The sequence below is a fragment of the Acomys russatus genome, chromosome 25 (assembly GCF_903995435.1).
Source record: "Acomys russatus chromosome 25, mAcoRus1.1, whole genome shotgun sequence".
Classification (NCBI taxonomy): domain Eukaryota; kingdom Metazoa; phylum Chordata; class Mammalia; order Rodentia; family Muridae; genus Acomys; species Acomys russatus.
Window position 1 is genome coordinate 50,877,512 of NC_067161.1, and position 23,975 is coordinate 50,901,486.

General features: G+C 51.7%; 1 protein-coding gene across 1 annotated transcript; it reads left to right on the top strand.

Annotated features, from left to right (window-relative positions):
- Positions 1–8,961: 8,961 nt before the first annotated feature.
- Arrb2 (arrestin beta 2) lies at positions 8,962–17,176 on the top strand. Its single transcript, XM_051167654.1, has 15 exons — positions 8,962–9,064; positions 11,675–11,705; positions 12,254–12,314; positions 12,625–12,669; positions 12,839–13,035; positions 13,148–13,207; positions 13,758–13,825; positions 13,964–14,102; positions 14,634–14,718; positions 14,957–15,029; positions 15,296–15,433; positions 16,062–16,145; positions 16,246–16,325; positions 16,439–16,493; positions 16,787–17,176. The coding sequence occupies exons 1-15, from the start codon at positions 9,042–9,044 to the stop codon at positions 16,878–16,880; spliced, it is 1,233 nt and encodes a 410-aa protein (XP_051023611.1). The 5' UTR covers positions 8,962–9,041; the 3' UTR covers positions 16,881–17,176.
- The last annotated feature ends 6,799 nt before the right edge of the window (positions 17,177–23,975 follow it).

Here is a 23,975-nt window from a genome sequence, read left to right on the forward strand (position 1 = left end):
CTACCTAATAGTGCCACTCCCCATGGGCCAAGCTTTCAAACACACGACTCTATGGGGGGCAAACCTATCCAAACCACCATATACCACGCCCTGGCCCCCAGTGGCTTGTACTCAAAACATACTGCAAAACACGTTTAGTCCAACTTCTAAAGTCCCTATAGTCTATCACAGTCTCAACAATGTTTAAAAGTCCAAAGTTCAAGCCGGGCGGTGGTGGCCCAGGCCTATAATCCCAGCACTTAGGAAGCAGAGGCAGGTGGATCGCTGTGAGTTCAAGGCCAGCCTCGTCTACAAAGCAAGTCCAGGACAGCCAAGGCTACAGAGAGAAACCCTGTCTTGAAAAAAAAAAAAAAAAAAAAAGGGCGGGGTGTTTGAGGCTAACCTGTTTCAAAAGAAAAAAGCATTCATTTCTTTCTTCTCTCTCTCTCTCTCTCTGTTTTTGTGTTTTGAGACAGGGTTTCTCTGTGTAGCCTTGGCTGTCCTGGACTCACTTTGTAGACCAGGCTGGCCTCGAACTCACAGCGATCCGCCCACCTCCGCCTCCTGAGCTCCCAGCCATTATAGATCTGTATAAGCAAGGTCTGGCTTAAGGGCGTGTGTCCATCTGGATGGAAAGTGTGTGTCTTGCTGCCTCAAGATTCAGAGCACAGGTGCTCCCTCCATTTTGGATTGTAGTTCACAGCAGATAGAGTCAAGCTGACAACTGAAAAGAGCCATCACAGTCACCAGAATTGTATATTGGCTGTTGTTGAGACACGTAGGCATTGTCCTGCTCACGGCTCCTGTTGCTGCGATTAACCACCTTGAGGAGGCGTCTTGTTTGCCTCACACTTCCACATCATAGTCTGTCATGGAAGGAAGTCAGGGCGGGAGCTCAAGCAGGGCAGGGACCTGGGGACAGGAGCAGATGCAGAGGCCATGGAGGGCGCTGCTTACTGACTTGCTCACCACGGCTTGCTCAGCCTGCTTTCTTATAGAACCCAGGACCGCCAGCCCAGAGGTGGCAGCACCCACAATGGGCTGAGCCTTCCCCATCAATCACTAATTAAGAAAATGCCCTACAGCTGGATCCTCCGGAGCCATTTTCTCTCTGAGGTTCCCTCCCTTTGGATGACTCTAGCTTGTGTCAAGTTGACATGAAACTGGCCAGGACACCCTGCGTCAGGAAACTCTTCCCACAGAAAAATCAATGTTAGGGCAGTGGCTGAGGAACAGAGAAACTTGAGCTTTGCTCACAGACCAATCCTCAGCAGGGGATGGTGGCTGTGCATGCCTTTGATGGCAGCATTGGGAGGCAGAGGCAGTCGGATTTTATGAGCTGAAGGCCAGCCTGGTCTACATAATGAGTTCCAGGACAGTCAGTGCTGCATAGCTGAGACCCTGTCTCAAGAAAAAGAAAAAATTCAGCCGGGCGTGGTGGCGCACGCCTTAATCCCAGCACTCAGGAGGCAGAGGCAGGTGGATCGCTGTGAGTTCGAGGCTAGCCTGGTCTAGGACAGCCAAGGCTACACAGAGAAACCCCGTCTCAGAAAAAAAAACAAAACAACAACAATAAAAAACCCCAACAAACTCCAGCAAGTTGAGGAATGAAAGGTTACAGACACAGGGCACAGATATTGAGGGAGAAAAACATGCTAATAAAGATGAGGAATATTCATATCTTTTCTAGAAATGGGAGGAGCTCCTCCAGGAACTTAGCGCTCCCTGCTTTTGCTGCCTTTAGTCTAGTGTTTTCATCTGTGATGACTGGTAGTTACCGTTAGCCTTTGGAGGACAGACAGACAGACTAGGTTAAGTCTAGGTCAAGTTAACCGTGACTTATAGTTTGGGACAAAACAGTTCTCAGATAGTCAACACGTTTACGTGAAAAGCTGAGTAAAGTCTCACACAAGGGCTAAGACAGCACAGGAGGCGGGCACGGGAGGCGGGCACAGGAGGTGGACACAGGAGGTGGACACAGGAGGAGGGCACAGGAGGCGGGCACAGGAGGCGGGCACAGGAGGAGGGCACAGGAGGAGGGCACAGGAGGTGGACACAGGAGGCGGGCACAGGAGGAGGGCACAGAAGGTGGGCACAGGAGGAGGGCACCAGAGGCGGGCACAGGAGGCGGGCACAGGAGGTGGACACAGGAGGGGACACAGGAGGCAGGCACAGGAGGGGACACAGGAGGCGGGCACAGGAGGCGGGCACAGGAGGTGGACACAGGAGGCGGGCACAGGAGGTGGGCACAGGAGGCGGGCACAGGAGGTGGGCACAGGAGGTGGGCACAGGAGGCGGGCACAGGAGGAGGGCACAGGAGGCGGGCACGCTATGAGGGCACAGGAGGTGGACACAGGAGGCGGGCACGCTATGAGGGCTGACCGTTTCTTCCCATTCCAGCTGCCTTCGCTTGCAGGTCCAAGTGAACATTTGGTATTTTCAGCACAAACAGCCTTGAGTTACTGAAAGGTAACCTAGGCAACTGTTATCATCGTAACCCACACATCAGAGGTGCTATCAAAAGCAATGTTAGTGGGAGACTAATGATGTCTTGGCCCATCTTTGTGACCTATAAAATTCGTGATTTTTAAATCAACTAAGCGTAAATGGAATCACTGCGGTTATTTAGGTTTTTCCTTGGTAACAATACGGGACATGACTCTGTTACATGTTGCAAGCCTGCTCTACTGAGCTTGTCTTTCCTTTCTTATTTAAATGGAGTCATTTTTAAGAGATATATTTTATTTTTAATATTTTCAAGTATGTTAACAGTTATTTATTTTAATATTTGTTTTACACATTTTAAAAAAGACTTATTTACTTATGTATACAATATCCTGTCCGCATGCGCACCTGCCCGCCAGCAGAGGGCGCCAGATCTCACTATGGATGGTTGTGAGCCACCATGTGGTTCCTGGAAATTGGACTCAGGACCTCTGGAAGAGCAGCCAGTGCTCTTAACCTCTGAGCCATCTCTCCAGCCCTGTTTTACATTTTTTTATTCCCCCCCCCCAACTGCTCTCCGTATAAAATTTAATATGTGTACATGTGCACTTGTGAACGACCATGCTGGTATTCAGAAGGGGTGTCAGATCTCCTGGAGCTGGTCCTCCGCTAGGGGAGCGTGTGCTCATCATCCGAGGCATCTCGCCAGCCCCTAACCTCAGTCATTTTGGAGTAAGGTGCTGCAAGTGAGGAAACGGGATCTCAGATGAGATTTTGGGGTAAATACACCAGTTTGGCTTCCTACTGACTGGGAAGTGCAGCTAGAGGCCGTAGACAGGATTTTTTTTTTTCATCACTAACAGTGTCTCCCTTTGCCTTTGCTCATTTTTTGATCCTAAGGGTTTGAGGTGTACCACAATCCAGGTAGCCATCTCATATCCAAGCAGTTTTGGGCTGGTTTAGTCGCAAGGACCTTCTAGCCCATCTCCATCCTGTTCCTGGAGAGAAGAGTAATTCCAGCTAGAAGGTAACTTCAGCTGAGCTCACTTGGGCTACATGGCAACTGCAAATGGCCCCTCCCTTTACTTTTACTCTTCATTCTTGAGAGGAGATGAAGGGTGAACATTCGTGTGTTCTGTACGTTCTTCAAGCTCAATTAGAGCATTCGTAAGGTGCCTGATGGAAAAATGGCATTTTCTATACTTTAAGTAAATCTGGCTATCACCTATATAGGTGTGTATGTGTCACGTGTGTGTGTGTGTGTGTGTGTGTACATCATACAGATCGCCTGCTGTCTATTCTTACACTGCCCGGATGGTTTCAGGTTTTGTAACTTTACGATCATCAACCTTTTACTTAGGAAAGAATACAGCTGAGACTGTCCCACCTTAACAAGGACGGGATCAGGATCCATATAGAAGGACACAAAAAGCAGAAACCAGGTGGCCTCTGGTGTCTTACTTACTTTTCTAGTGCTGGGAAAAGATGCCAAAAGCCTTTCTGGAGGCTGATAGCTCCTCAGAGTCCATGGTCATCATGATGAAAACAAAGCAGCATAGGCCGGGTGCGGTGGCGCTCGCACATAATCCCAGCACTCGGGAAGCAGAGGCTGGTGGATCTCTGTGAGTTCAAGGCTAGCCTGGTCTACAGAGAGAGCCCAGGACACCCAGGGTGGCACAGAGAGACCCTGTCTCAAAAAACAAAAACTGAAACAAAAAGAAAGAAAGAAAGAACAAAGAAAGAAAAGAACGAAAAGAAAGAAGAAAAGAAAAAGAAAGACAAAAGAAAGAAAGAAAGAAAGAAAGAAAGAAAGAAAGAAAGAAAGAAAGAGAACACATGGCAGCAGGCCAGCCAGCAGCCATGCCATGGGGGCAGGAGCTGAGAGGTTGCATCCTGAGATACAATTACAAGGCAAAGAGAGCTAGCTGAGAACGGCATGAGCTTCCAAAGCCTCAGAGCCCACCCCCACCCCACCCCATCCCACTACCCCACCCCCTCACCCTACATCACCCCCACCTCATCCCACTACCCCACCACCCCCACACCCCACCCCCTCCCCCACCTCACCCCCACCCCACTCCACCCCCCACCACACCACACCCCTCCCCCTCCCCCCTCGCCCCCCATGACACACCTCCTTCCTCCTCCAACCAGGTCCCACTTCTTGTCCTTCCCAAACAGTTTGGACAACTGGGGACCAGGTATTCAAACATCTGAGCCCATGGGGGCCGTTCCATTCGAACCCCCACACCTGGCAGCACTCAGCTACATGCTGGTCAGGAGTGCCAGCACTTGGGTCTACATTTTTTCCCTTAAATAATTTTACTGATGTTTACATTAAAATAACAGGATGTCACCCAGGCACGGTGGCACACTTTCCGTGAGTTCAAGGCCAGCCTCATCTACAAAGAGGCAGGACAGCCAGGACTATTACACAAAAAAGCCCTATATGGAGAAACTAAATGATAATAACAACAACAGGATGTCTGTCGCTGTGCCTAAGCACTCAAAGCATGTCTTACATGATACTTAAGCCTAAAGTCTGTATATATATATGTATACACACACACACACACACACACACACACACACACACGCCATTATAAGCAGATGTGACAGTAGACACATGTAACCTCAGCTCTCAGAGGGTTGAGGCAGGAGGGTGGCAAGTTTGAGGCCAGTCTGGGACACAAGGTAAATCACATTATAAACAGTAAGAATGAAGAAAAGATTGTCAAAGCCCGAGAGCATCTAATTAGGTAAGTCCTTTTCTTGTACACAGCTCTGTGTGCACGGGCCTCTGGGAACAAGAACATATTTGCAATTAGTGAAAATAAGCATTGTGTTGTCTGTCCCCTTAGGGAGGGCCCTACAGAGCGATGCCTGCCATGCACTTACTTGGTAGAAGTCACTTTGCGGTATCTCTATTGTCCCATCTTGTCTTTCATCCCCAAAACTGTTCCAATCTGAATAACGTTCAAGGTGTAGACCTAAGCAAGTCTGTTGAATCAGGCTCGAACTGGCCAGGAAAAAAGTTCTGATTTAGGCAGCATCTTTCATTGTGGTTACTACCAGGCACTCGGGGAGACGCTTTAACCTTTATAACCTCCCCTTGGTTACTCTTCGGTGACCCTGAACACATACATTTTTATCCCCCCCCCCCCCCCCGTATTTGGGAGAGCATCTGCGAATCATGATCAAACGTCCTGCCACTGTGTGCCGATTGCCTTCCATTTGCGAGGACTGACTCGTCCCAGCTGTCAGTCTAATCTGGTCCCTAGTACGAGAGGAGGTGGCTGATTATCGGGAGTTGGGGTCAAAACCCTATAGCCACGTTTGAACAACAAACTGACTTAGAAAGAGCAGCTCACGTGCTAAGCTTAGCTGGAATCCAGTGTCAAGGCTCAGCTGATCTGTTCTGCACTTCATGGGTGGGCCTTAAGACACTGGGCCAGGTTGCTCTATTAGGGGTTGAACATTTGCAGAATTTTCAGAGGCAACCGTTACAAGTTTCAAATCAAACTACAAAAAGGACAGCGTAAGTCTGCAAACCTAGGAGATACAGAATTTTGGATACTAACATAGGGGACATGACATTGACACCTTTAGACAAGATGATGACTGCACATTGCCAGATGCCAATCACCCTAGAGGACAGCCTGCATTTCAGCAGGGTGTGGTGGCTCACACCTGTAATCCCAGCACTCAGTTTGAATTCCTCTTTGCTTGATAGGTTTTTTTTTTTTTTTCTTTTTGAGTTAGGATTTCTCTGTGTAGCCTTGGCTGTCCTGGACTCCCTTTGTAGACCAGGCTGGCCTCAAACTCACAGCAATCCACCGGTCTCTGCCTCCTGAGTGCTGGGACTAAAGGTGTGCACCACCATGCCCGGCTCAATACAAGGTTTCTATGTATGCTAAGCAAACACTCTGCCAACTAAGCTCTTACCTTGCCCCCCAAATACCACTTTAGATACAGATTGTGTTACCTCTGCTCATGACCTTTGGCAACCCTGAATAAAAGCCATTCGTGAGTCCAAAAAAAAGAAAACAGAAACAAAAACAAAACACAATTTATTGTCAAAACCTGAAGTGTAAACTTAGGCTGAGTTCATTGCTTTAGGAGGCAGAGCCTGGGGGACCTCTGCGGTTCCAAGGCCACTCAGGTCTACGCAGCAAGTTCCAGTCCAGCCAGGGCTATACAGTGAGACCTTGTATCAGAGAATCAGATTGGGGCTGGAGAGACTGGCTCAGTGGTTAAGGGCATTTCTTGTTCTTGCAGAGGACCTGGGTTCAAGTCTTAGCACAGAGGCTTGCAATTGCTGACTCACTAGTCCCAGGGAATGTGACTCCTTCCTCTGACCTCCATAGGAACTATGCACACAAACGGTGGTGCACATACATACACGCAGGCCAACACTCATACACATAAAACATAACTTGTAATAATGAAAGAGCAAACTTAGAAGGTGAGGACAGAACTGGAGTGACGGGCAGCAGATGGGGTGACGGGCAGCAGGTGTCAAGCAAGGCCTATGTTTGAAAATTAAAGAGGATCTGAGATTTTATTTTTACTTTGTTTTTGTCTCGTGTATACTGTGTTCCAGTGGAAACGTGGAGGGAGAAGCACGAAGGTTCCATTTGGGAGAAATGGGGAAGAGTACAAGGAGAAAAACCTGTCCCTAAGTTCAGACTTGTCTGCCACCGTTCATCTTCTCCCAAACCCAGTCAATGTCACCCCAGAAATGAACCTCTAAGATGGCCCCTCTTTTCTCTTCCAGCTATTCATCGTTTTCCCTTGGCTAGCTTTTGTGTGTGTGTGTGTGTGTGTGTGTGTGTGTGTTTGTGTGTGTGTGTGTGTTTTGAGACAGGGTTTCTCTGTGTAGCCTTGGCTGTCCTGGACTCCCTTTGTAGACCAGGCTGGCCTCAAACTCACACCTGCCTCTGCCTCCCGAGTGCTGGGATTAAAGGCGTGCGCCACCACGCCCGGCCTGGCTAGCTTATCTTGTAGCAGTCTTTTGTTTTGTTTTTGGAGACAGGGTCTCTCTGTGTAGCCCTGACTGTCCTGGACTCACTTTGTAGACCAGGCTGGCCTCGAACTCACAGCGATCCGCCTGCCTCTGCCCCCCGGAGAGCTGGGATTAAAGGCGTGCGCCACCATGCGGGGCTTCTTGTAGCCGTCTCGGCCTGCTCCTCGCCGTGCTCCAAGTTACCCGAGAAGGGAAACCGCATCTGAACATTATTCTGGTGAAAATCAAAATCAAATCAAATCAAATCACTCCTGGGCTGGGCGGGATTAGAACTATATGTTAGTGGTGAACACTTGCCAAGCATGCGTGGGGAGGCCCTAGCGGAAAATGCAGTAAATTAAATGAACACTCTGGGTCCTCCGGCTCTTTCCTTCACCTGCTACACAAAGTTTTCCCCACAGTGTCTTCCATTGCTCCGCAGCTCCTGCCTCCTGCCATGGAAGCCACGAGCACTTTAGAACAGCATGTGCGGTGCCTCACTGCGACTTTAGGATGTCCTTTCCCCTCTTCTGCCCATCCTTCGGAACGGCTGTCCTCAAATTTCCTACCCTCTGGAGCGCCTGACTGCATTCCCTCCTCCCCCCGCGCTGGCCGAGCGCTTTTACTTCTATTATAGCATTCCTGCGGGCACAATACCTGTCCTGTATGTCTCAAGGATCCCAGGAAAAGTTAGGCCGTGATAATTCATGTGTTGTCCCGATGGCTTGGCGTAGTGACTAACACAAAACGGGGAGGGCGGGGGAGGAAGGCTGGAGAACAGGAGAGATGGATGAACTGGGTGGATGATAACTGGGATAGAAGGTAGAAGAAATGAGAAAGCCTGGGGGTGTTGGGGGGGAGAAATTAAAAATTAAGTGACCTGGCAAGAAATCAAAGACTATACACCAGGGGGAGCTGAAAGACCACAAGAACGAGGGAAGGCTGGCTAAACAAGGCTGCAAGCTCAGGGGTGAGCAGCGCGCCCTGGCGCAGGCATCACCACGCAACCGGTGCGGCTCGCCCACGTGCGCAGCCTCGGTCCTCGGACCCAGACTGTTTGAGCTCAGCCCCACCGCCCCCTCAGTCCTCAACCCTCCCTCCAACGCCGCTGCGAACGCAAACAAAGGGGAGGGACCCCCACAGGGGTATGAATACCGAAGGCCAATCAGATGCCTCCAACCGCCTGGAAGGCAGCGCCTCTATTTAAAGGGGCCCAATCTGGTTCTCCACCCTCCTCTCCGCAATGAGGGGCGGGGAAATGGGCGGGGAGAGCGGCAGCCGGGACCGAGTCCGGAGGCTTTCCCCCCCGCCCCCCAGGGAGACCGAGGGCGGAGGCGTGAGGCGGAGCCAGTCCGAAGAAGGCGGGCTTGCGCGGCGGCGCGCGGGATCCGGCCGACGCAGCCGGCCTCGGCTCCCCCAAAACCCAGACCCGAGGGGAGGGGGGAGGGAGGAGGAGGAGGGGAAAAAAAAAAAAAAAAAAAGGAGTGAGGACGCGCGTGCGCACTGGCGCGGGGAGGAGCGGGCGGGAGGCGGGGGGGACCTGGCAGCGGGCTAGGAGGCTGCGAGCGAGCCGCGAACCCGGCAGGCGGAGGGCGGCGAGCGCGCGCGCACCATGGGAGAAAAACCCGGGACCAGGTAAGGGAGGTGGAGCCGTGCTGCGGGGCATGGGCGGCGGCTCGCGGAGGGTGCCAGGATGGTTCCCCCAGACAAGGACACCCGAGGAAGAAACCCCCGGGGCCAGATGCCTGGGTCCCTAGAGGGTAGCGGTCCGGGGCCGCAAGCCTAGGTAGGGTCCTTGAAGATTTGAAGTGTGTGTGTGTGGGGGGGTGCGTGCTGGGGCCCCTGAAGAAACCAGAAGCCGTTAGGGCTCGAGAAATCTACGCCTGGCTTCTCGTGGCGATGTAGGTAGGAGTCGGACTACTGGGTTCTCTGTGCAGGCTGCGATGCAGGGGCGGAGGGAGGAGGAGCAGGTGGCCGGCCCCAAGGGGTTGTGTGCTGGGAGACTAGATGCTGGGAAGGGATTCCCCTAGACTCGTGCCCAACCAATGGAAAGCCTCCCGCCCAATACCCCACAGTCTGGTTGCTCCCACCTGTCCCAAGGGCCGGATAGCTCTGCTATCAAACTTCTGCCTTCGCCTAGGTTGCTAGGAGCAACAGCTTCTTCTTGAGAGAGTAGAGTGCATAAGGATCCTGGCCGTATTCCTGTGCTGGGGAGGGGTAGAGGCAGTATCTGCTGTGGACACACATCCTCTCCCCGGATGTTTTCTGTGCAATCGAGGCTCTCCTTCCTTCCACTGATACCAGAGTTCTCTTTTTTGGTCTATAGCAAAATCCACTTCCTGTTGTGACCCAACACCCCCAAGAAGACAGGGGGTGAATGCTTGTTCCAAGGGAGCAAGAGCGAAAGAAAGGGTTGGGGCCTTGTGCCTCAGGCCAGAGACAGCCGAGAACAAGGGCCTGACCCTGAACAGTGACTCCTGCAAAACGCGGTATCGGGCCCCACCACCGCTCCCACAGCCCTCGGGGTAGAAGCATCTAGGCATCTAAGCATCTGAGAGAGATGCTCAGAGGGAAGGCCGCCCTCCTGGATTTTGGGGTTAAATGCTCCCCAGAGAAAAGGGAAGTCACATACTTGGGGGGAGGCCCCAAGTTTCCGTAGTATGGCTCAGGAGAGGGAACTAGGTGGACCAAAGAGAGACTGCTGACTTGGCATAATTCCTGACAGCCTCATCAAATTCTGGGCCACAGGAAATGGGGAGAATGACAGGAAGTACAAAGGGGCATCTGCTTTAGCTGCCCCCACCCCACCTCACACCCCCAAGCTGGCTACCTCCCTGGTAATTCCCTTACTCTGTAAGGGAACCTCAGTATGTGCATGCCGCCATCTTTCCCTAACCAGGCAAGAGGTGGCTGGGTAAGATGCAGAGGGCAGATGCCCTGTAGTTAAGAGAGAGGGGAGGGGGGTGGGGTGCGGAGGTGGGGTGGGTGAAGTCCTAGCTGTCAATCCTAATTGGGACAGAATTTAGAGTGGTTATTCTAACTGCCACCATGTCCATAAGGACACCTTGTGTATATGCCATGGGACCCTGCCTGTTTTACCCTGTGGTGTATGGACCATGTGGCCTTGGGAAGGAAGAGACAGGTGGTTTTCCTAGCAGAAGCTCACATACAGAGTCGAAGGCAGGGTGGAACCCTGGGCAGGCAGTATTTCGCTTGTTATCTGGAGACCCCTTCCAGGAATTGCTGCTGAGGCAAAGTGCACTGGAAGCAGTAGAACGGTCCTTCAACGAGCAAAGCCCACAAATGGCCAGAGCCTGGGGGTCACAAGACGGTTTCCTATGTGCCCAGCAACCAGTGGGGTCTAGATCCTTCTGGTGCCTGGTATTGAAAACCCGCCTTGGCTGGATGCGGTGGTGCATGCCTGTAATCCCAGCACTCGGGAGGCAGAGGCAGGGGGATTGCTGTGAGTTCGAGGCTAACCTGGTCTACAAAGGGAGTCCAGGACCCTGTCTCAAAAAGCAAAAAACAAAAACGGGGGTATCTCAACTTTTAGTCATTGTGCTACAAGAGCAATTGAAACAATGCTAGGAAGAACACAGCCACGCAGTGCATATTTGCCACCGTCATCGGCTTTGTCATGTGGATGCTACTGTGCTGGGATGACAAATGGATTTTTTGGTTTTTTTATTTTTTAAGCTGCTAAGGTCATAGATGGGGATGCTGGAGATTCATGGAATAATCAGATATGGGGAGAAAAAAAATCCGAGAGGCAAAGTCGAGGCTTTGCTCCAGGGGTCATTCTATGTGCCCCTGAACTAGGTAGGGGTCATGTGAGAAGTGGTTAGTTTAACTGAGTGTGGTGGTACATGCCTTCCATCCCAGCACCGAGGAGGCCGAGGCAGGTGGAACTCAGACTTGGGGCCAGCCTGGTCTACATACCGAGGTCCAGGCCAACCAGGGCTACATAATAAGACCCCAGTCGAAAGGTGGATGTTAGGCTGGACCTAGACATTGTGTAGTCATCCGATTGACATCTCCTTCTGGGGACGGTTCCCTGAGGAGAGCCTTGATGGCCCCGTAGCCATTACCGCAGGGGGAGGGGCAAGTTAGGTGGATTAGCCACCAAAGGAGCAGGTGCTTGCCCTGACCTGACAGTAGGCCTCAGGGTTGGCCATGTGGGAAATGCAGTGGTGGTCCCCGCTGAGTCTAAGGGAGGCAATGGGGTCTCCCTTTCTCTTTTGTTAGGGTCTTCAAGAAGTCGAGCCCTAACTGCAAGGTGAGTCACCCACACTGCTTGCCCTCCCTGGGCCCTACCAACGCCCCACCTACCCCTAGATGATCCCCAGCCCTTAGCTCCCCACTTCCTGTGACAGCTCAATGCAGACTTCCTCCCCTCCTTAAGCCCCTGGCCACAGTCTAAAGAAGCCACAGGGCCGGGTGGGGACCAGGCTAGGTTTCTGAGCAAGCTGTAGCTCTCTCAGGAACCAACCCAGGGTGCTCGGGGCTAGGAAAAGTTCATAGTTTCCCAGGCTGTAGCCTGTTTATCTCAGAGTCCTTTGTGGGGACAGCTGCTAACTGCCTGGTGTGGCTCAGTGCTCCCTGAAGACACGGGAACGAACATACACAGATACACATGTACACGTCTACCCGTGGTTGCTGGGCAGAGGCACGCAAAGCAACCAACGGAACAGATAAAAGTTAAACAAAAGCCTTAGCACTCTCACCTTCCGATAATTCTGGGAGAAACTCCTTCCTGATAACCTAGCCCAAGGGGAGTGCAGGACAGGGCAGCCATCTTTGACCCTTGACCCTTGACATCCTCAGCTCACTGTGTACTTGGGCAAGCGCGACTTTGTAGACCACCTGGACAAAGTAGATCCTGTGGGTAAGTTTGCCTGGAAAGGGGACGGCACATCCCCCAAGAGGGGAGGGGGTTCCTGGGTCTGGGAATGGGGAAAGGCCCCCTTCAGAAAATGAATCTGGGGGCTGGAGAGATGGCTCAGAAGTCAAGAGCACTGACTGCTCTTCCAAAGGTCCTGAGTTCAATTCCCAGCAACCACGTGATGGCTCACAACCATGTGTAATGTGATCTGATGCCCTCTTCTGGCGTGTAGCTGTACATGCAGGCAGAGCACTGTAAATAAATAAATCTTTTTAAAAAGAAAAGAAAATGAACCCATGTCTCTCTTCCCTAGATGGCGTGGTGCTTGTGGATCCTGAGTACTTGAAGGACCGCAAAGGTACCAGAGCCATGCTGGAGGGGAGGCAGGAGGAAGTTAAATGGGTTGGCGTTGGTTGGGTGTCCCAGAGAGATGGAAGGCCGAAGCAGAGGCAGGGAGGAGGCAGGGAAGTCCGCTATGCCGAGGAAGGCGTTACTCCTGATCACCCCGCCTTACCCTCACTTTGCAGTGTTTGTGACCCTCACCTGCGCCTTCCGCTATGGCCGAGAAGACCTGGATGTGCTGGGCCTATCCTTCCGCAAAGACCTGTTCATCGCCACATACCAGCCCTTCCCCCCCACGCCCAACCCACCCCGGCCCCCCACCCGACTGCAGGACCGGCTGCTGAAGAAGTTAGGCCAGCATGCCCACCCCTTTTTTTTTACAGTGAGGATGTCCCTGGTTCTCCGTAGGGCGTGGGGTCTGGGGCTGTTGGGGATTTACGTGGGATGAGGCACCTCTTCCCAGGAACCGAGACTCCTCCTTTTCTCTGCCTCAGATACCCCAGAATCTGCCCTGCTCAGTCACACTGCAGCCAGGACCGGAGGACACAGGGAAGGTATGGGAGGGACAACTCTCGCAGTCTGTGAACAGAGCCAGGTTCAGGAGACCCACAGAACGCAACTAAGCTGGAGGGTGAAGTGTAGGGGTCCTGAGGACAGGGGGGTGTCCCCATGGACATGGGCGTGCATGGTGTGTGGTCACTGAATCACTAACACCATTTCCTGTTCTTTCATCTCTTTCTTACCTGGGTGTGGGGTCTCCTCTGTGCACTGCCACGAGCCAGTCTCTACCAGCTGCCAGACTAGAGAGAGACAGCAGGGCACGAGAGTCTCTGTGTGTGTGAGGCAAAAATCCACACGTTTTTAATCCCAGTACTTGGGAGGCAGAGGCAGGCGGATCGCTGTGAGTTCATGGCCAGCCTGGTCTACAAAGTGAGTCCAGGACAGCCAGAGCTACACAGAGAAATCCTGTCTCGAAAAACAAAACAAACAAACAAAAGCCCACACCGAAGAGGGCTGAAGCGGGGGGTGGGGGGCAGGAAGGGGTGCGCTGGAAGAGGTATGGGGAGCCTTGGGTAAGAGGTGCCCCTCTCGTCCCTTCCCAAGGCCTGCGGAGTAGACTTTGAGATCCGAGCCTTCTGTGCCAAATCACTAGAAGAAAAGAGCCACAAAAGGTGACAGAAACAACTTTCTGGTTTAACGGCCCCTTCCCAGCCTCACGGAGCCCTTATCCACCTTGGGAGGTAAGGGTCTGAATTGGTTTTGTGCTATCTTGAAACTAAGCCTTCCCCTCCTGCCAACCCCGGCTGCAGGAACTCCGTGCGGCTCATCATCAGAAAGGTGCAGTTTGCTCCAGAGACACCCGGCCCCCAGCCCTCAGCTGAAACCACACGCCACTTCCTCATGTCTGACCGGAGGTCCCTGCACCTAGAGGCTTCCCTGGACAAAGAGGTGAGGTGTGAGAGGGTGGCAAAGATGCCACAAAGCAGGCCAGACTCTTAGGGGAAGGGTGAGGCCACAGGCAAGATGGTGGTTTGGGAGACTTTGTTTTGTTTTGTTGTTGTTGTTTGGTTTTGGTTTTGTTTGGTTTTTTGGGTTTTTTGTTTCTTTGGTTGGTTCGGTTTTTTTTGTTTGTTTGTTTTTGTTTTTGTTGTTGTTTTGGTTTTTTGAGACAGGGTTTACGCTGTGTAGCCTTGGCTGTCCTAGACTTGCTTTGTAGACCAGGTTGGCCTCGAACTCACAGTGATCCGCCTGCCTCTGCCTCCCAAGTGCTGGGATTAAAGGCATGTACCACCATGCCTGGCTTTTTTTTTTTTTTTTTCTTTCTTTCTTTTTAAAGCTAATGCCTCACTTGAGGGTGGAGGTGCTTTGGGCTGAGGATGGGGGGCTGGGGGTAGGGTAAAGTAATCTCTAAGGGGGCATTCCAAGATGGGTGTCGAGTGAAAAACAAGTACAAACTATGTAAACCCCTTTCTTCAAAAGCTGTACTACCACGGGGAGCCCCTCAATGTCAACGTCCATGTCACTAATAATTCTGCCAAGACAGTCAAGAGGATTAGAGTCTCTGGTAGGAATTGGGGGTGGACATGGACTGGGGAGGGGGGCCCCCTACTTATAAGGGCTCCTGCTGCTGTGTCAGCCTGGGGCATAGCCCTAGTGTTTATTATAGGAGGGCTATTGGCCAGGAGTAGGAGGTGGGGGTGTGCTGCCCTCCCCGCAGTGGGGTTCACACCGTGTGGTCTGGAGTTGTGGTTCGGTAGGAGTCTATACTGGACCCATAAGCCACTTGGTCCCCTGCCCCACAGTGAGACAGTATGCCGACATTTGCCTCTTCAGCACCGCACAGTACAAGTGTCCAGTGGCTCAGCTTGAACAAGAGTGAGTAAAGGGACAGGTATGGGACCCGAGCTTATGGGAGACTAGGAGAAGACAGGGTTCTTCATAACCCACCTCACTTCCGAGGGTGTCCCGCTAAGCCAAGGGGGGCTCCGGGCTGTTAACGGTCTTGAACAGGTTGAACCAGAACCTACCCCCTCCGTAACCTGTGCCCAAATGGACCGTGAGGGAGGAGGTACTACCTGAGGGCGGTAAGATGGCCCCCCCCAAGCCTAGTCTCTCTAAGAATCTTGTCCCCAACCTTCCAGTGACCAGGTGTCCCCCAGCTCCACGTTCTGCAAGGTGTACACCGTGACCCCACTGCTCAGCGACAACCGGGAGAAGCGTGGCCTTGCCCTGGACGGGCAACTCAAACATGAAGACACCAACCTGGCTTCCAGCACCATGTGAGGGCGGGGCTGGAGGACTGTGGGACAGGGGCTTACATCCAGCGCAGGCTGGGCGCCAGGGAGGTATCAGTGGGCAGAAATGACAAAAGCTTCTCATGTTCTAAGGGAGGGAAGGCATCCTATCAGATAAGTGGTGAGCTAGATAGCATATTAGGAACAAGCGTTAGGGGGGGATAAAGTATAGAAAGGTGGGGTGTGTGTCGGTTTTAAACAGATTGGCCAGGGAGGATGCACACTGAAGGGCCCAGAGGAAAGAGGCACGGTGGATGGCTCCAGGCAGAGTCCTGCAAGCCTAAAGGCAGGTGGAATGGTCCCCGTTATGCGTGAGGAATTACGATGTGTCACCGTGACCTTGGGCTGGGCACGTGTAGCCTCACCTAGTGTTGCCTGAGCACTGGGCACGCCGTATACCACCCACCACACAGGCCCACCTGGGGAGAGGGGACCACAAAGAGAGAAGTAGATGGCCGCGGGTGCCGCAGATCAAAGCACCCCTGTGACTGGCAAAGGTGAGGTAGGCCCCAGGAGGGTTCCTCAGAGAGGGATGCCATCAGCCTCCGTGGCCGTGCAGCCGGCGCTGCGTGAGGCCTGGGTCCCTGACGCCAGCCCCCCCTCCCAATTGCAGCGTGAAGGAAGGAGCCAACAAGGAGGTGCTGGGGATCCTGGTATCCTACAGGGTCAAGGTGAAGCTGGTGGTGTCTCGAGGCGGGTGAGCATAGGAGGAAAGGCCGGTCAAGGTCACGTGGTGCGCTGTGGCTCTGTGGGGTGGTAGCAGTTGTCTCTTCACGCAGCCCCTCTCCCTCCCCTAGAGATGTCTCCGTGGAGCTACCTTTTGTCCTCATGCACCCTAAGCCCCATGACCACATCACCCTTCCCAGACCCCAGTCAGGTGAGTACACCCCATCCCGAGCCTTGCAGGGAGGGCCTGACCGCAGGGCGGTAGAGAAAAGCCGGGTCCTTCTAGAGCCCATCGGCCCACCCCACCCCCACTCTGCCCTTCAGCTCCCCGGGAAACAGATGTCCCCGTGGATACCAACCTCATCGAATTCGACACCAAGTAAGAAACGCCCCTCACCTCCGGGTCTGACCCTCTAGGATAGAGATCCCCTCAGGATTCGGATCCACCCTCATACCTTGTGGGTCGTTTGCTTCTGGTGAGGGGAGCGTGGTCCAAGTGTCCGGGCCGAGGGCTCGGCTTGTAGAGGCTACCGCGCCCCCCCCCCGCCCCCCCCCGTTCTGTTACTGCCCGTGTGCTTGGCCCTAGGACGGGGCGGGAGGAGAGGGGAGAGGGTGTTGCGCCCAAGGACCGGTCAGAAGGCCTCACCTCATCTTCTCTTCACTGTTGCCAAGCTATGCCACAGACGACGACATTGTGTTTGAGGACTTTGCCCGGCTGCGGCTGAAGGGGATAAAGGATGATGACGGTGACGACCAGTTCTGCTAGGAGGAGGGGCTGGGAGAGGTAGGGGCAGGACTGAGGCCCCACCCACCGCCGTCGCGGGTGGGAGGGCCCCGGCCTCTCCTTCCCCGCCCGCGCGAGATGTACACTGGACCCGTCACTTCTTGAAAGTGGGCATTAATCTTTTGACTTCGGTCCTGCCGCCCCAGCCCTGGTCCCTGGGGTGGCGTGCTGTGGGCACACCGGAAGTTGTGGGAAGGGAACGCTGCAAACAAGGAAGGAATAGGAAGAACTCCCACATTTGGCCTCGTACCAATCCGCCACGCCCCTCCCCACCCCCACCCCCAGTCACCACTTCTGCCTCCTACTCCATGAAGATTTGGAGAGGCTAGGGGGGGTGCGGCAAGGCCGTTATTTTGTTTCTGAGCATAGGGAAGGAATAAACCTTTTAATAGGCATGAATGTGTGCGTGCTTTCTCAGCGGAGTTTAAAGGGTGTACAGGTGTGCCCATCCATGGTGCTTTTTGTCTACGTCTGCAGGGCACCTTACGCGGGTTATCAATAAATGTTTACTGGATGACTGTGCTATGCCTGTGTTCCAAGGTAAATACTGAAACTTGATTCGGTTGGTGCACACTCAAAGTAGAGGCTGGTAAAGCCACAAAGTGAACGTCATCACTTACAGAGAAACTAATAACTGGTTTCCCTGAAGAGTAGACAGATGCTCCCGGGAGCTGGGCGGGGCAGGTTCCTCCCTGTTGAGGATGGCAACACACGACCGTGTTGTGACCTTGTTTGGTTTGTCACCACAGAGGTGCCACACAGTGACATCTCTGGTCAGTACACAGCTGGGCAGTGGACAACCATACCCCGTGGGCCAAAGCCAGGCTGGGTGGGAAGGAGTTAGCGACACTCCGTAGGCATTTCTCGTCCACCACTGCAACTCCTGCAGGTGACCTTGCTGTCTTAGGGTCACTATTGCTGTGATGAAACGCTGTGACCAAAGCAACCCGGATGGGAAGGCTTTATTTGGCTCACTTCCACAGAGTGGCCCATCATTGAAGAAGGTGGGGACAGGAGTTTCAAGGGTGGGAACCTGGAGGCAGGAGCTTATGCAGAGGCCACGGGGGGGGGGGGGGGGGGGGGGCATTGCTTACTATCTTGCTTTCCGTGGCTTGCTCAGCCTGCTTTCTTATAGAACCCAGGACCACCTGCCCAGGGGTTGGGCCCTCACATCAATCACTGAGAAAACGCCCTAACAGGCCTGTCGCCTGATCTCATGGAGCTATTTTCACAACTAAGGCTCCCTCTAGCTTGTGTCAGATTGACAAACTAGCCAGCACACCATTCTAAAGGCTCTGTCCCATGAACACTTGTTTGTTTTTGTTTTTTTCAAGACAGGGTTTCTCTATGTAGACTTGGCTGCCCTTGAACTCCCTTTGTACAGCAGGCTGGCCTGGAACTCACAGAGACCCGCCTAGACCCGCCTGCCTCTGTCTCCTGAGCGCTGGATTAAAGGTGTGCGCCACCACGCCCATGAACAGTCTTGACCTGCATCTCTGCTGTGTGCCAGGCATGGTATAGGGACATGCAGCACTAAGTCATTTCTGGGTTGTGCTACCCATGTCCTAGGGGAAGTGGGAACTGAGAACATGTGACACTGTGAGAATGTGTGACGCTGTGATCCTCGTTGGGTATCGGGGATAATTTCCCTAGAGGAAGTGACCTTTAAGCAGAGACTGGTATGAGTTAGGGGATGTACAAGGGTAAGCATTAGGGACCGTGGCAAAGCTACAGTGTGAAGGCTGCAAGGTGTAGTGTGTGGGCTCAGCCAACAGGAAGGTTTTGGTCAAGGCAGATGGGAGAGCCGCTTACATGGGCCTTAGTTTATGTTAAAGCTCCTGAAATGGTAATTAAATCATTATTTATCTATCCACAGGCTTTACGTGTGGCCAAAATGTCAGAGACCTTGCTCGCCCTGTCACAGGTCACCTCCCCCCCACTCCCCATGCTGGCTTTGTCACACAAAGGACCTAACCCCTTTTTAAGGCTTCGCCTCCAGCTTGTGTGACCCCCGCGACCCTGCTCCCTGACCTCTAAGGCCACAAACCTAACTTCACCAGGAGAATCAGACTCCTCTGGAGGCAAAATAAAGATCCAGAACTAGTCTCTTCAGTCTCAGGTTCTGAGTCAGAAGATCCAGGGGGGAAACCCATGACTATGGCTTGGAGAATAATGCCTTTATTTTAAAAAAAAAAAAGGGGGGGGGATGTTTTCAGTGCTGTTTAGAGGCAGCCCGTGCACATGGTTTTTAAAAAGCTTGAACAGTATTAAACGGTAACGAGCGAGATGCACGCTCCCTCTCTTTCCTACCATTCACCAGCAGGTCCTGTTGTTCGTATTGAGTCACCTGTGCAGGCTTTATGTACGCACTGTCTCATCCCGGGCATGGAGGGCAGCAAACCCTGAGCTAGCTCATCCGTACCTTGTGGCTCTCACCTGAAGAGCCTTCTCCGGCCCTGCTCTCACCCGCCCATTCCTTTAAGGAGCAGCTTTGCTCGTTAACCACCTGTCGTTTGCAGCTGCTGGCTCCCTAGTGGACATTCTGAATGTCCAGGGTTTTGTAAAATTCAGTTCTAATAACAGTTGTCCTTAGAGATCTGTCTTCTTGAATGTGTGGCGTTTACTATAGGGCAGGCTCCTGTAAGGAGGTGCGCGGGCTGGAGAGATGGCTCAGCAGTTAAGAGCTGTGTGCTGCTCTTGTAGAGGGTCTGACTTTAGTTCCCAAAACTCATGTCAGGCGGCTCACACAGTAGGCTGTCACTCCGGCTCCCAGGACCTGAAGTTCTACAGGCCTTCCATATCACCTTCACGTATAGACACACACACCAAATTAAAAAGAGTTGAAGCCCGGCATGGTGGTGCACACCTTTAATCCCAGCACTCGGGAGGCAGAGGCAGGCGGATCGCTGTGAGTTCGAGGCCAGCCTGGTCTACAAAGTGAGTCCAGGACAGCCAGGGCTACACAGAGAAACCCTGTCTTGAAAAACAAAAACAAAAACAAAAAAAGAGTTGCTAGGTTAGAAAGAGTGAACCTATTTCTCTTTCTTTTTTTCTAGAAAAAAAGCCCTCCCAAGGACTGGGATTAAAGGCGTGCGCCATCACACCCAGCAGGTGGATATACTTCTAATCACATCAGTGCAGGAGAAATACAATATTACCCGATTCATTTTTATTTTATTTATTTATTTATTTGAAGACAGGGTTTCACTATGTAGCCCAGATTATCCTGGAACTCACTTTGTAGGCCAGGCTGGCCTCAACCTCACAGAGATCTGCCTGCCTCTGCCTCCTGAGTGCTGGGATTAAAGGTGTGCACCACCAGGCCAGCCTTTTTTTTTTTTTTTTTTTTTTTTTTTAGCTTTATGTGAATGAGTGTTTTCCCTGCCTGGAGTCATCTTTGCATCATATACCATGCAGTGCTCGTGGTGAGAGCATCAGGTCCCCTGGGGCTGCAGTTACAGGCAGTTGTGAGCTGCCTGGTAGATTCTGAGAATCAAACCCGGGGCCTCTGAATAAGCAGCCCTTGCTCTTCTCTATCCTCCTCGCCAGCCCCGGGCATTGCCTGTCTCAGTTCACATTTCTTTGATTATGAGTGAAGAGAAACAGCTTATTAAGCTGATGTTCAAGGCCAGCCTGGTATAGAGCAAGTTGCAGGTAAAGAAAAGCTTAGGCGCAGGCGTGGTGGCACATGACTTTCATCCTAAACAATGAAGGTGAAGTTAGTTTGTAGAAGGAAGTGTTTTGAAAGTGATGTCTAATTGGGTGCCTCCTCCCCCCAAAAAAGTGAAGAAAGCAGAGGATCGTGAAAAGAGAGAGGAAAGGGAAGCTACTTAGGGGCGATGCAGAGAGGAGGGGTTTTACCAGGAAAGCCTTACAGAGAGACGGTAGATGAGAGACCAAGCCAGACACAGGTGAAGACAGAACGACCCGAAGAAGGAGCCAGATTAGGAAAGACTGCTGCAGTTAGTCTGAGGCCAAGCAGAGCAATTCAGAGGCGGAGAGACAAGCCAGGTTGAATAAGTCAGCTGGGAGAGGAGTTTGAGCCAGAAGAGCTGAGTTGAACCAGCCAGCCCAGAGCTCAGCAAGAACAAAAAAGGGTGAGCTCATTAAGCAGTGAGTCTCAGAGGCTGAAAACATTCTAGGCCTGGGTTAGAGTGTACAGAGGCTGGAAGCTCCCATGGCTAGGCCTAGGCCAGCAGACGGAGGCACTAATCCTCCGGAGACAACAACTGAAGCAGGTGAATAAAGTTCCCTTGACAGTGAAAAGCTCTTCAGAGTGCAGCAAAATAAAGCTGGAGAGACAGTACGGTGGCTACAGGCGCTCACTGCCAATCTTTCTGCCAGCTATACATCTATTTTATTATAATTTATTCACATTACATCCAATTGTAATCCCCTCACTCTTGTCTTCCTGTTCCCACCCTCCCTTTCTCTTCCACATTCGTCCCCTTCCCATGACCTCTGAATGGCATAATGAAACCTATTATTTTGTGGGGGGTTTTTTTGTTTTTTTGTTTTGGTTTTTCGTGACAGGGTTTCTCTGTGTAGCCTTGGCTATCCTGGACTCACTTTGTAGACCAGGCTGGCCTCGAACTCACAGCGATCCGCCTGCCTCTACCTCCCAAGTGCTGGGATTAAAGGCGTGCGCCACCACGCCCGGCCCTTGAAACCTATTATTTTGTAAAATAAATATATACTGATGATCTGGGCGTGATAACACACACCTGTAATCCTTGCGTCTGGGAGTCAAAGGCAGGAGAATTGCCTCAAGTTTAGCACTAGGCCAGCCAGAAACATAGTGAGACCCTGTCTACAAAACAAATGTGCAGGCTGGAGAGATGGCTCAGTGGTTAAGAGCGCCACCTGCTCTTCCAGAGGTCCTGAGTTCAATTCCCAGCAACCATATGGTGGCTCACAACCATCTATAATGTGATCTGATGCCCTCTTCTGCAGATAAAGCACTCATATGCAATAAATAAAATAAATCTTACAAAACAAAACAAAACAAAAACACAAAAAAAACAAATGCTGCATGGTGCACTCCTCTGATACCCGCAGAGGCAGGCTGATCCCTGTGAGTGCAAGGCCAGCTAGGGCTGCATAGAGAGATCCTGTCTCAAGTAAGTTAATAAAGTACACACATACAAATGAAAAATAAACTGAGTACACTAATAAAGGCTGAGTATAGCTCAGTGAGAAAGTACTTGACCAGGCTGTGAGCATCCTGGGCTCAATCCCCAGCTCTGAGGACAGGAACAGGCAGGAGGCTGGGTTTGTTAGCTCCTTGGTAGAGTGCTTGGCTAGCAAGCCCTAAGCACAAGAAGGCAACAGGAGTGAGGGGCATGAGGTGGGGGGAGGGGGCACGAGGTGGGGGAAGGAGGGTATGAGGTGGGGGGGGGAGAGGAAATTAACCCTTTGTAATATTATTTGGCAATGTATTTTTCCCAGTTTTCACATCTTTTGCATGTGTATCTCATTCCCTTTTTATTTTTTTGGTTTGGTTCGGTTTGGTTTTTGAGGGGGTTGTTTGTTTGTTTTTAGCTTTTCAAGACAGGGCTTCTCTGCATAGCCTTGGCTGTCCTGAGATCTGGCAGATCGCTGTGAGTTTGAGACCAGCCTGGTCCACAAAGCAAATTCAGGACAGCCAAGGCTACACAGAGAAATCCTGTCTCAAAAACAACAACAGCAACAAAAAAGGAGGCCCTGCCTGATTTCTTCCTCCTCAGAGGGAACCGCCTCCACCTCCTTCAGAGGTTTCTGAAGACATTCACTCCCCCCCTCCCACCCCAACCCCCCACCCCCCTACCCCCACCTCTGAACACTTTCCTCCTTCCAGCCTTTTGCTTCCGGTGTAGCAGATGCCCAGCTACGACACCATGACACATGCTGTCATCCACAAAGCTCATGTTCCAGACTATGGCGTAACTGCAAAACTGAGTTGCAAAATAAAAATTGCAAAAAAAAAAAAGGGGGGGGAGGAAAGGGAGGGGCAAGACTTTTTTTTTAATTTCATAATAATTTAAGTAAGTTTGTGGTTTTGCAGGCCATGGTCAAGGATGAGTTCATAGGTTCAGGCCACAGGCTGAGCCCTCATCAATGCTTCTCATCCTGATCCCACGCCCACTCCATCGCGTGTTGTATCAGGTGGGGTCAGATCAATATTGGTATTGAATTATGCCTCTGCTAAGATTTATAGCTGACTACGTCACCCTTCTTGATCACCTGAATAACGATCATTTGAAATGTGCTTATTCTCCTAACTTATTACAAATTCAGCCATATGCCCTCTCCCAAGAGTGTATTTCAGTTCTTTCTAAACAGAAGATGTTCAGCACATGGAGACCAGGCTGACCTCAGACTCACAGAGATCCGCCTGCTTCCACTTCCAGAGTGCTGGGGTTAAAGGTGTGCGCCACCACGTCCAACTAGATCTCTGTAAGTCTTAAGAAAAAGAGGTGATAAACATTGAGATGTAACAAGAATAAATTAATAAAAATAAATAAATAAATAAATAAATAAAAAAAATAAAAAAAGAAAAAGAGGTGATATGGAAAAAGAGGTGGGGTGGAGAGACGGTTCGGAGGTTAAGCGCACCGACTGCTCTTCCAAAGGTCCTGAGTTCAATTCCTAGCCATGTATAATGTGATCTGATACATTCAAGCAGAGCACCGTATACATAATAATAAATAAATACATCTTTAAGAAAAAGAGGTAAATCTGGTCATGACACACTTCTTTCAAAGTCCCCAAAATGCCTTCAGAACTTCGTTCATTTAAAAAAACATTTTAATTCTTTGAGCCAGGCAGTGGTGGCACACAGTAGCAGGAGGGTCCCTCTGAGTTCGAGGCCAATGTGGTCAGCAGAGTTCCAAGACAGCCAGAGCCACACGAAGAAGCCCCATCTCGAAAAACCAAATAAATGAATAAATGAAGTTAATTTTTTGAGTATGTTGCACGTGTTTTGATCATATTCACAACCACTCCTCCCTGATCCCCCTCCACCTTTTACTTGTCCGTGTGTGTGTGTGTGTGTGTGTGTGTGTGTGTGTGTGTGTGGTGTGTGTGTGTGGTGTATGT